This window comes from Rutilus rutilus (genome assembly GCF_951802725.1).
Source record: "Rutilus rutilus genome assembly, chromosome: 23".
Classification (NCBI taxonomy): Eukaryota; Metazoa; Chordata; class Actinopteri; order Cypriniformes; family Leuciscidae; genus Rutilus; species Rutilus rutilus.
This window is the reverse complement of record NC_140233.1, coordinates 7,305,001-7,317,921: the sequence shown is the minus strand read 5'-3', so window position 1 is coordinate 7,317,921 and position 12,921 is coordinate 7,305,001. Positions and strand designations below refer to the sequence as shown.

The 12,921-nt window shown below is 38.2% G+C and overlaps 1 protein-coding gene across 1 annotated transcript in view; it reads right to left on the bottom strand.

Moving 5' to 3' along the window:
* Window positions 1-1,981: 1,981 nt before the first annotated feature.
* The window catches only part of crabp1a (cellular retinoic acid binding protein 1a), a 13,115-nt gene continuing 2,175 nt past the window's right edge, over window positions 1,982-12,921 (bottom strand). The window contains exons 2-4 of the mRNA XM_084397245.1: window positions 12,477-12,655; window positions 4,469-4,582; window positions 1,982-2,277 (exon numbers count right to left, since the gene is read on the bottom strand). Of these exons, the coding sequence (XP_084253371.1) occupies window positions 2,227-2,277; window positions 4,469-4,582; window positions 12,477-12,655 (344 nt within the window). The 3' untranslated portion in view covers window positions 1,982-2,226. The remainder of the gene's footprint in view (window positions 2,278-4,468; window positions 4,583-12,476; window positions 12,656-12,921) is intronic.

Here is a 12,921-nt window from a genome sequence, read left to right as displayed (position 1 = left end):
AGTCTCCATCCTGTGTTTCTCATCGCAGTGATATATTGCCTCATCCATCAGCTTTGATCTAACTGCAGCCACGGGCCAAAACAGCTCCATCTCTCCCACACACTCGTCCTCACACACACAGCCTGATCCTAAATCATGCAGAACGGGTTTAAAGTCAGAAGTTTTACCTTAACTTCTCAACATATATGTATCTCTCTATCTCTCTATCTGTCTGTCTGCTGTCTCTGTTTGTCTGTCTGTCTGTCGTCTATCTGTATCTTCTATCTGTCTGTCTGTCGTCTATCTGTCTGTCTGTCTGTCTGTCATCTATCTGTCTGTCTGTCTGTCGTCTATCTGTCTGTCATCTATCTGTCTGTCTGTCTTCTATTTGTCTGTCATCTATCTGTCTGTTATTTATCTATCTATCTGTCTGTCTGCTGTCTCTGTCTGTCTGTCTGTCATCTATCTGTCTGTCTGTCTGTCGTCTATCTGTCTGTCATCTATCTGTCTGTCTGTCTTCTATTTGTCTGTCATCTATCTGTCTGTCATTTATCTATCTATCTATCTGTCTGTCTGCTGTCTCTGTCTGTCTGTCTGTCGTCTATCTATCTGTCTGTCATCTATCTATCTATCTGTCTGTTGTCGCTGTCTGTCTGTCATCTATCTATCTATCTATCTGTCTGTCTGTCTCTGTCTGTCTGTCATCTGTCTGTCTGTCTGTCATCTATCTGTCTGTCTCTGCTGTCTCTGTCTGTCTGTCTGTCATCTTTCTGTCTGTATGTCTGCTGTCTCTGTCTGTCATCAATCTATCTATCTATCTATCTGTCTGTCTGCTGTTTTTGTTTGTCTGTCTGTCTGTGTGTCGTCTCTATCTGTCTGTCTGTCTGTCTGTCTGTCGTCTATCTGTCTGTCTGTCGTCTATCTATCTGTCTGTCTGTCTGCTGTTTTTGTCTGTCTGTCTGTGTGTCGTCTATCTATCTGTCTGTCTGTCTATCGTCTATCTATCTGTCTGTCTGTCTGTCTGTCTGTCTGTCGTCTGTCTGTCTGTCTGTCTGTCTGTCTGTCTGTCTGTCTGTCTGTCTGTCTGTCGTCTATCTATCTGTCTGTCTGTCTATCGTCTATCTATCTGTCTGTCTGTCTGTCTGTCTGTCGTCTATCTATCTGTCTGTCTGTCTGTCTGTCGTCTATCTGTCTGTCTGTCTGTCTGTCTGTCTGTCTGTCTATCTATCTGTCTGTCTGTCTGTCGTCTATCTGTCTGTCTGTCTGTCTATCGTCTATCTGTCTGTCTGTCTGTCGTCTATCTATCTGTCTGTCTGTCTGTCTGTCTGTCGTCTATCTATCTGTCTGTCTGTCTGTCTGTCTGTCTGTCGTCTATCTATCTGTCTGCCTGCTGTCTCTGTCTGTCTATCTATCTAAAAGTCCTCTAGCGCACTAGCGTTAAACTTGAACTATAATGGGATCCTTCACATAGTGTTGAAGCGTCTGCAGTGTAGACAGCTTTGTTGATGATAACGTGTAGCATTCTAATGTTGTGCTTCAGTGCAGACGGGGTGTTTAGCATCTCATTGTCCGGATTTAGGGTTTAAAAACCACCTCTTTGTCTGAGCATTTGGATTTCCGCTCTGTTTTGGGAAATTCATATAATAGGTTTCCCTGAGCATGACACCCGCTAAATCTGATCACGCAGTTCAGCATCACGTCCCTTAAAGAGTGGAACCGTCTGCTGTTTATCTGCGTCTGCCACCCGCCGGAGTCTGTCCGCGGGACACAATCTGTGTCTAATGAGCTAAACAACCGTCTCTCGGCGGAAGACTCGTCAAATTAATGCTTCAGCAAAGAGTTCTCTTCTCATTAAGGACTGTTTTCACTATATAGGGTTCTTGAGTTGATCTTAAGGAGATCTTGATAGGTTCTTCAAACCAGTGTTTTGGTTTCTAGCTACGTTAAAGCACCAGTACATGGTTTAAAAATAATCATAATTATGACAGATCTCAAAAAATATGACAGAAAGAGTTTGGTTCCATTTTTATTACTGTTTTCGTTTGCAATACACACATCTGTGTGAGAAATGGACAAAGAGAGCGTAACAAACAGAATGACGATTAAAGTAATGAAATCCCACAATGCACTGCACAGATACATGTTCACTGCCTGACATGCGATGTAAGGTTGTGGTTTTCTAGAGACAGAAGGTTTCTTGGGATGCAGGGCTGCTTGGTTTCATTTGTCACGGTCGCTGTCGCCACCTCATTCTCGTACGTAAATCCGCGTGCAAACCACGTCATCGGCCCCAAAGATCTGAGAATTAAAGACAAGAAGAGAGAAATGTGCTTATTCTTCAGCTCTTGCGGACCGTCCTGCAGTTAAACCTCCATTATGTTGTGTTTACGAAATAAAGACAATCGGAGCCGTCCATAATCCCTTCTGTGCTTTATTTTGGACTGAGCCTAAACGACGCATGTTTATCTTATGGAAATGTGTCCTAGATTCGCAGCGAAATGCCAAAGACAATGAGTGCTGCATTCTGGGATTGTTGTTCTGCAGACTTCGAGCTCTGAATTCACTTAGCAAGGCGTGAGAAACGTCAAGCGGCCTGACTGTCAGATTTAAAACGAGCGGTTCTGATTTGGGTCAGACCTGCGTTTGTTTTGGACGGTCCTTCACATTCCCGCGTTCAGCTTGAATAAGCGTCTGACACTCGCTCTCAGGGGTCAGCCCGCCCGTCAGGAGCGCCCGTCCTGGAACCCATTCAGGACGCGCTTGTTTTATTGTTGAATTTGGATCAAGGCCCACGTACGGGTGTTTCTTCAACTGTCAGCACTTTCGGCCCTGTGGACTTGTAGAAAATAGACTTTTTTCACACTCCCGCAAGTTTTTTGAACTTGTCTTCCAGTAATGTCCAAGAGTGGAGAGACATAGCCTATCTTTTCTGAATGTCATGAATATTTTCATGTGTCACGTTTGAAAGCATCATGTGGTGGAAATGACATTTTAAACATTTTTGGAGTCAAACGGCCAAGGCCCTTTTGTCTTGCAATGGCTTATTTTATGTGCTAAAATACCATGCTAAATAAATCACTTCGTCATTGGTCGTAGTTTTAAACACTACCATTTAAAAGTTTCAGGTCAGTGCAGATACTTTGAAAGAAGTCTCTTATGTTCACCAAGGCGGCATTTATTTGAACAAAAATACATTGAAACTGTTTCTGAGTACAATTTTGAATATCTTTTAAAATGTGATTTATTCCTGTGATTCAAAGCTGAATTTTCAGCATCATTACTCCAGTGTCACATGATCCTTCAGAAATTATTCTCAGATGCTGATTTGTTGAAAACAATGTTGAAAACTTCATATTTCTGTGGAAACCATGATACAATTCTTTTGCATATATTTTTGTAACATTATAAATATATCTTTACTGTCACTTTTGATCAATTTAATGTACCCATGCTGAATAATTTAAAAAAAAAATTATAAAAAAAAAAAATTACAGACACCAAACCTTTGAACAGCAGTTTATATTAATTAATATTATGTACATATAATAATTTTTAATAATTTAAAATACTTTAAGAATTTATTTTTCATTTGAGATTAAAAGTCTGGGACAACTGTAAAACAATAAAATACTTTAAACTTTTTTTTTTTTTTACACATTATGTATTTTGAATGCATTTGTCGAGCGTAACCATTCAACCCTGCTACCAAAGTTATTGTAAGAATTATTTTTATTTTTTTGAATTTCTTTTATTATATATATATATAGGCTATTAAAAAAAGTTTATTCCAGTCATGTTTTGTTTTATACATTTTGTCTATTTAATAAACTTTTTCTTTTTTTTTTGCTAGAAAATAAAATAATTTGTACCAATTTTTGGTAACAGGATAAAAAACTCCATAGGAAATGAATGGAAAATAAACCCGCTCATGGAAAATTTAGTTTTACCCCTGAAGATGAAAAAAAAAATCCCCATTTTCTGAAGCACCTTTTTCTGACCATTCTTTGGAAAAAATAATTTGTTTTAGGCCCTAGTTTGAACCCTTTGGTGGCCAAAACTTTCAGTAAAGGACACCCAGAGTGCGAGTCACATGAGACAGAAGTGAGAAAAGCAGCATGATCGATTCGCTCCATTAAACATCTCACACCCTCCGTCTCCCTCGCTCTCTCTCTTTCTCCCTCTCTTAATGTTAAGCTATATTGAAAATAAATCCATAGTCTGTTTCCTGTCTGAAGTCATGAAATATGATCTCAGCCAGTGAGCTCTCATAAGAACACTGTTCAACCATATTAACATAACATTACCCAGCCCCTTCTGTCTGGAGAAGTGAACACCAGAAACAATCTCTTCCTTTGCAGTCTTCCTTCATAGTAGACAAAGCTGTGAGAAATTTTAGTCCCTTTTCTCTGTAACGAAGCTGATCTTTATGGAGAAGTGTATAGAAGAGCGACACAATGTTCAGGGATGATATGGTGTGCGTGTCTCTCACCAGGATCAGTTCGTCTCCGCGCAGCTCTCTACTCCAGAACGTAACGGGTCCGTCTCGATCCACCAGCGTCTGTTTGCAGTACATTTTATTCTCCGTCTCCCATGAGGCCACACTCTGCAGACCGAAAATAAATTGTTATTATCTGTAAATATGATATTAATTTATAATCCATCCAGTGATCTGCTAACCGCTACAATCAAATCCTTAAGTCAATGAGTTTGAAAACAGATTGATTCCTGAAGGAATCATTCACACACTGATTTTGTGAATCAGATCAACCGATTCATTGATTTGACTCAAAAGAATGATTTGTGAATCGGACATTTTTGTCATTGAGATTTGGGTGTGTATGGAGGGCCACAGATAAATGAAAAGTGTCAGAGAACTGCAGCAAAACCGCATCTGTGCCTCTCTCTCTCTCTCTCTCTCTCTCGCCTCAGGCACTGTCTTTAAACTAATTTATGCAGCTTGATCTAAAATCCCTTTAAAATGAGACAGTGTACAGCGTCCTGACACACTCATTCATCTGGCCGAGACTAACAAAAACTCTGATAGCAGACACACACACACACACACACACACACACACACACACACACACATCTTCGGTTACAATCTATAATACCAAAGACTTTATATGTCTTCACACACACACACACACATCTTCGGTTACAATCAATAATACCAAAGACTTTATACACACACACACACACACACACACACACACACACACACACACACACACACACACACACATTCAGTTACAATCTATAATACCAAAGACCCCTATGTCTTAAAGGGATTAACCAGGATGTAGAGTAAAGCACAAGTAAGAAATCCACTGCTGTTTAATGAATGTTTAACCGAAGTAAAACTTTAATAATGTGGCACTGAAAACCCCATAGTGATTGACAGTAATCTGAATGTTTGGGGCAGTATATATATGACACTATCATCGTCTATGTTGGCTGTGGTGACTTTGGGATGTGTTGAGGAGGAAATTTCAGTGTGGAAAAAGAGACGTTTTTCCACCCTCTTGCAATTTTATTTGTATTTAGCTCAACTTAGCGCAATTCTGACTTCTTTTCTCAGAATTGTGAGATACAAACTCGCAATTGCGTGTTATAAAGTTGCGAGATGAGAACTTTTTTTTCTCCAAATTTCGAGTTTATATCATAATTTGACTTTTTTTCACAATTTCACATTTATATCTCAATTCTGACATTTTTTCCTGAATTCAGAATTGTGACAAACTCGAAATAGTGAGAGAAAAAAAGTCAGAATTGTGAGATAAAAAGTTGCGATAACCTTTTTTTTTTTTCACTCAGTGGCAAAAACAATCTTCCACTTGCAACACCAAAATCATGGGTATAATTCCATGGAAATGCACATGCTGATCAAATGTAACCTTTGAATGCACTGCATGGTTTTGGATAAGCATCTGCCAAATGTGTAAATGTTAATCTAGGCAACTAAATCATAAAATCCCTCTGAAATGAATCAAAGCACAATCAAGCACAACACAAACTAAATTAGGCTAAATATCCCATCATCCCTCTCTCTCTCTCTCTCTCTCTCTCTCTCTCTCTCTCAATTTAATGTGCTTTATTGGCATGCCAAATAACTGTGATGTGCATGTTAAATAGGATCTAATTAATAAAGTAGCAAAAGTTAAAATGAAGGAAAATAACAGTAGAATAGTCTCTTCACCCAGAATCCAAAAGCTCCAGACGATTAGCTTGGCCACCCATGTCTTCTCCGTCTCTCAGCTTCTGCCCTGTGGCAGGTGAGCGGTCTGTCGCTATAGCAACCGGCCTGAAGAACGGCTGGGTTACACGCCCTCAACGACAACAAGACTACTGAGGTAATGCTTAAATACCATATTTTATAAAATGGCGTCAAAAGCAATATGATTAAAAGACTCCAGAGTTCAATCATTCTAAATTATTATGACAATAAACGATTATTGGCCACTTTTTGCATACTGTGCGTATTTATGTGGGCAGAAAAAGTTTGCGCACAAAATTCCCGCCAGTTTTACAACAGACTTGTAACGTTACCTGACCTCGTTCCATACAACCGTTTGTGCTCTCGCGCGTGATTTAGTAGCAAAAATATATCATATTCAGAGCAGCGCCATGACAGGTATGAAAACGAGGCTGTGAGGGATACAATTACCGTGTCCGCTGTAAAAAGCTCCTAGATCACTAATAATTTTCCACAGCTCATATTGTCAGAAGCTTTTTGTCTAATGAAATTTCTTGGAAAGATTTTTGTCGTTTCGTCAGCGGAACAAATCCTAAAAACACATTTAATAAAAGTACAACCAACTTTGAACCAACTGAGGAGACGTAGGTATATCCTTCACAGCCTCGCTTTCATTCTGTAAAAAAAAATGGCGCTGCTGTGAATAAGGTTCCGTTTAATATGGCGCCGTTTTCAAAACCAGCTAAAACACAGCAAACTGTTTGATATCGCATGAGATCGCCGCGTTTCGGATCTCAAGTGTTTTTTTTTTTTTTAAACAATTAAAACCATGGTAATTACTTGAAACAAAACAAACATTAACTGAAGTAAAATAAAATATCTAAAACTTACTTTAGCTAAGGCAACATTTTTAATTTTCGTTTTGTTTAATTTTAAGTAGATACAAATAACTAAGTGCATGCAGCTTTGCATATGTGTGGTTTTATCTGGTTCTTAATTTTAATGAAAATGTAAAATACATTTAGGTTTCACTTATTTTAAGGTGACAGACATAGTTGCATTGTACTTACTCAAATAAAATACTAATTAAGTACATGTATAGTTACAGTTAGGGTTTGGTTTAGGGTTAGCTACTTGTAATTATTCACAATTTACAGTTACTATAGTAAGTACATGTAGTAACATGTAAGTACGTCACCTTAAAATGAAGTGTTACCTAAATTTTGAGCTTATTGAATTTAAATATCTGCACATTTTATAGACAATGCACCTGATTTCCGACGTTGCACCACTGTTCCAACTATTGTAACTTAAGGTATTAATATATTAGTAATAATATGTTAGTTGTTATGAGATGAAAAGTCAAAATTAAGACTTAAAAAAGTCATAATTATGGCCCTGTTTACACCTGGTATTAAGATACCAGGTGTGTTTGGTCGATCGGATCACAAGAGGACGACTCTAAATACAGGTGTAAATGGGGTATAAAACATTTTTGAGCTTGTCCACTTTCAGATGTAGTCGAAAATGCATTCGACCGGATTGCTTTGCAACGCTCATGTGGTCGAATGCGTTCGAACAGCCACAAAAGACCACCTACTCTCCGTCTACTGATCTAACGCTTAAGCATTATGGGAAGCGCGCTCGCCAGACGGGATTCGAACTTTGTCGACTGAAGACCCAAGTTTGGTTTGAAGACGAAAAAAAATAAAGGTTCCATTTTGGGTTTCTTAAAGAACCTTTCAGTGAAACCAGTTCCTTAATAGAACCATTTGAAAAATCTATAGACCCCTTTGTGCATTTGAAAGGTTCTATGAATGTTAAAGGTTCTTCATGGAAACATAGATGCAAATTTATTTTTAAGATTGTAAGCTATTTTCATGCTGGGCTTCATCCACGATGGTCCAGCCCTTCCCAATTTTTGGGGACATTTTCAGCTATTTTGCCGCCAAAAGAGGCAGGTCAGAAAGACGCATGTATAATACAGAACACACACTTTAATATGTCTCCGCTCACATAATGCTTGAGACACAGACAGTTACGTGACTCTCAGGGGCTGCAAGACTCCCAAATAATCCCCCTCCCACTGCTGTCTGTTCCAGAACAAAATGAGGTCAAATCCTTGTCTATACGCCTGTCTTTTCGCTACATCTCTCTAACAACAAAGCAATTTCCATGACGGAAGCTTCTCAAAGTTAAGACTGAATTGCATGGGAATCAATCAGTTCTGATTATTCCACGTCCTTTGATTCAATATTGTTCTTTTTAAGACCGACAAACTTAAAATTGGAGGCTGTGTCTCAAAACGACAGAATTTCTGGGAATTACATTTGTGACTGTAATGCCCAAAAATGCTGAGTAGTTAGTAATGTGACATTTTGACATCCGATTTGCCCTTGAATCATTTTTGAGTTTTACTCTATACTGTCATGTACAAAAACATTGTTGAAACTCACTCTCTGCTGAGCTTTGCAGTCTGAAACCATCAGGTTTAGATTTCTCACAGTTTGATGATGCCATCATTTTGCTCGGTGAGGCGATATTATTAAGGTCAGTGAAATAAAATATAAGGGTTTCGCTTCTCGTTTTTATGGGACGAGGTTCTACATTTTATTGTGTTGAATGGCTTTTGTTGATCTGTTCGGGTAACAGGGTGGAATTAAAATTGCACCTCTGCAAAACATCTGAAGACATGATTAAGACGATATAGAGGCATTAAGATTCATCTGAAGGGAAATTAGAGTAGATGGACAAACTCATGCTGAGGAAATTGATGCTCACATTAGTAGCTAATTTGTCCTGATGGATGCGAGGTGAACTAATGTAAATCTACATAAGCGTGTCTGAGCGTGTATCGTCTGAAATCAGAGTCCGAGATGTCCAGAGGAGTTATCTTGAAAAACAGCGGTGTCCGTTACCAGCGTTTAGGTGCTTGCTGAGCTCAACGGTGGGAGGTTTGTTTCTCAGAAGTGTCTATTACTCATTCGTTTTCTCTATAGCCATTTCTGAAAATTCTGCACTGAAGAATTTAAAGCCTTGGACTTAAGCTTTGAGGGGAATCACAATGTTGCAACAGTGGATTTTAAGCAAACGAGAAAAAAACGAGAAGGTTAAGTTTGCTTAATTATGTTAATAAGGGACGTTCATTACGTTTTTTTTCGCACTATATAACAGCCGATAATGTAGTTGTCAAATTTGTAAATTATAATAAAGTTTACAAATACATGTAAACAAGTAAAAAAAAAAAAAACGTAGCTTAAAAACTAAATGTATAGAAATTACTCATTTAATATGCATAACATTAATAAAATAATGTACATATAAATATGTTGTTTATAGATAGATAGATAGACAGACATACACATACAAGATAGATAGATAGATAGATAGATAGATAGACAGACAGACAGATACAGGATAGATAGATAGACAGACAGACAGACAGATACAGGATAGATAGATAGATAGACAGACAGACAGACAGACAGACAGATACAGGATAGACAGACAGATAGATACAGGATAGATAGATAGATAGATAGATAGATAGATAGATAGATAGATAGATAGATAGATAGACAGACAGACAGACAGACAGACAGATACAGGATAGATAGACAGACAGACAGACAGATACAGGATAGATAGACAGACAGACAGACAGACAGACAGATACAGGATAGATAGATAGATAGATAGACAGACAGACAGACAGACAGATACAGGATAGACAGACAGATAGATACAGGATAGATAGATAGATAGACAGACAGACAGACAGATACAGGATAGATAGACAGACAGACAGACAGACAGACAGACAGATACAGGATAGACCGATAGACAGACAGACAGACAGATACAGGATAGATACAGGATAGATAGACAGACAGACAGACAGATATATACAGGATAAATAGATAGATAGATAGATAGATAGATAGATAGATATATGGATAGACAGACAGACAGACAGATAAAGGATAGATACAGGATAGCTAGACAGACAGACAGACAGACAGATATATACAGGATAGATAGATAGATAGATAGATAGATAGATAGATAGATAGATAGATAGATAGATAGATAGATAGATAGAGAGACAGACAGATACAAGATAGATAGATAGATAGACAGACAGACAGACAGACAGACAGATACAAGATAGATAGACAGACAGACAGACAGATAAAGGATAGATAAAGGATAGACAGACAGACAGACAGACAGACAGACAGACAGATAGATACAGGATAGATAGATAGATAGATAGATAGATAGATAGATAGATAGATAGATAGAGAGACAGACAGACAGACAGACAGACAGACAGACAGACAGATACAAGATAGATAGATAGATAGATCGATAGATAGATAGATAGATAGATAGACAGACAGACAGACAGACAGACAGATACAGGATAGATAGATAGATAGATAGATAGATAGATAGATAGATAGATAGATAGATACAGGATATATAGATAGACAGACAGACAGACAGACAGACAGATACAGGATAGATAGATAGATAGATAGATAGATAGATAGATAGATAGATAGATAGATAGATAGATAGATAGATAGATAGACAGACAGATACAAGATAGATAGATAGATAGATAGATAGATAGATAGATAGACAGACAGACAGACAGACAGAAAGACAGATACAAGATAGATAGATAGATAGATAGACAGACAGATACAGGATAGATAGATAGATAGATAGATAGATAGACAGAGAGACAGACAGACAGACAGACAGATACAGGATAGATAGATAGATAGACAGACAGACAGACAGACAGACAGACAGACAGACAGCTAAAGGATAGATAGACAAACAGACAGACAGACAGATAGATAGATACAGGATAGATAGATAGACAGATAGATAGACAGATTCAAGATAGATAGATAGATAGACAGACAGACAGACAGACAGACAGAAAGACAGACAGACAGATACAAGATAGATAGATAGATAGATAGAGAGACAGACAGACAGACAGATACAAGATAGATAGATAGATAGATAGATAGATAGATAGATAGATAGACAGACAGACAGACAGACAGACAGACAGACAGAAAGACAGATACAAGATAGATAGATAGATAGATAGATAGACAGACAGACAGACAGACAGACAGACAGACAGACAGATACAAGATAGATAGATAGACAGACAGACAGACAGACAGATACAGGATAGATAGATAGATAGATAGATAGATAGATAGATAGATAGATAGATAGATAGATAGATAGATAGATAGATAGATACAGGATATATAGATAGATAGATAGATAGACAGACAGACAGACAGACAGACAGACAGACAGACAGACAGATAGATACAGGATAGATAGATAGATAGATAGATAGATAGATAGATAGATAGATAGACAGACAGACAGACAGATACAAGATAGATAGATAGATAGATAGATAGATAGATAGACAGACAGACAGACAGACAGACAGACAGACAGATACAGGATAGATAGATAGATAGATAGATAGATAGATAGATAGATAGATAGATAGATAGATAGACAGACAGACAGATACAGGATAGATAGATAGATAGATAGATAGACAGACAGACAGACAGATAAAGGATAGATAGATAGATAGATAGATAGATAGATAGATAGATAGATAGATAGACAGACAGACAGACAGACAGACAGACAGATACAGGATAGATAGATAGATAGACAGACAGACAGACAGATAAAGGATAGATAGATAGACAGACAGACAGACAGACAGATAGATACAGGATAGATAGATAGATAGATAGACAGACAGACAGACAGATAAAGGATAGATAGATAGACAGACAGACAGACAGACAGATAGATACAGGATAGATAGATAGATAGACAGACAGACAGACAGACAGATAAAGGATAGATAGATAGATAGATAGATAGACAGACAGACAGACAGATAGATACAGGATAGATAGATAGACAGATAGATAGATAGACAGATACAGGATAGATAGATAGATAGATAGATATAGGATCAGAAAATGATGCAAGCCTAACTCAAACTCATGTTCATCAAAATTCAAATGAACGGCTCCTTGACGCTAATTTTCCACTGGAGATTTTCAGCGGCATTTCATTTTTCCTTCTCTCTCCCGTTGAGCGTTCTCGAATGACGCTTGTTTATGTGTCCCCGGGCCTCTGGGTGGCTTTAGGGGCTTAACTGGCCGCTGTGAAGCTCAGCGGGTCCGTGTCTCGTTCCTCAATCCGCACACGCCGGTGATGCGACTCACCTTGCATTTCCTGCCGTCCACCGTCTCCTCGTCAAACTCCTCTCCGATGCGGAAGCTGATTTCAGTGGTGCGCACAGAGGTGGAGGTCTTGATGTAGAACTGCTCTCCGTCCTGTCGGATCTCCACGTGCGGCTTGGCTGCAGCCGCACCGGCCACTTTCCGGAGCATAGCGTTCACACCTGGGTGCACAGATATGAACAATACACAACAAACTTACATCAATACACTATTTTTTGATGCAGAGTGTGTAGACTAACACAGTCTTGCATGCATAAAATGTACTTTCCCATCACTGGTTAAGTGCATACTTTTAGTGCAATGCGTAAAATATACAAATTGTAAAGTTGGAAGGAATGAGAAAGCTTTCTTTTTTTTTCTTTTTTTTTTGAAGCAGAAATACTAAGAAAACCTTCTGTTGTTTTAGCCTTGATTCTAATTTAACATA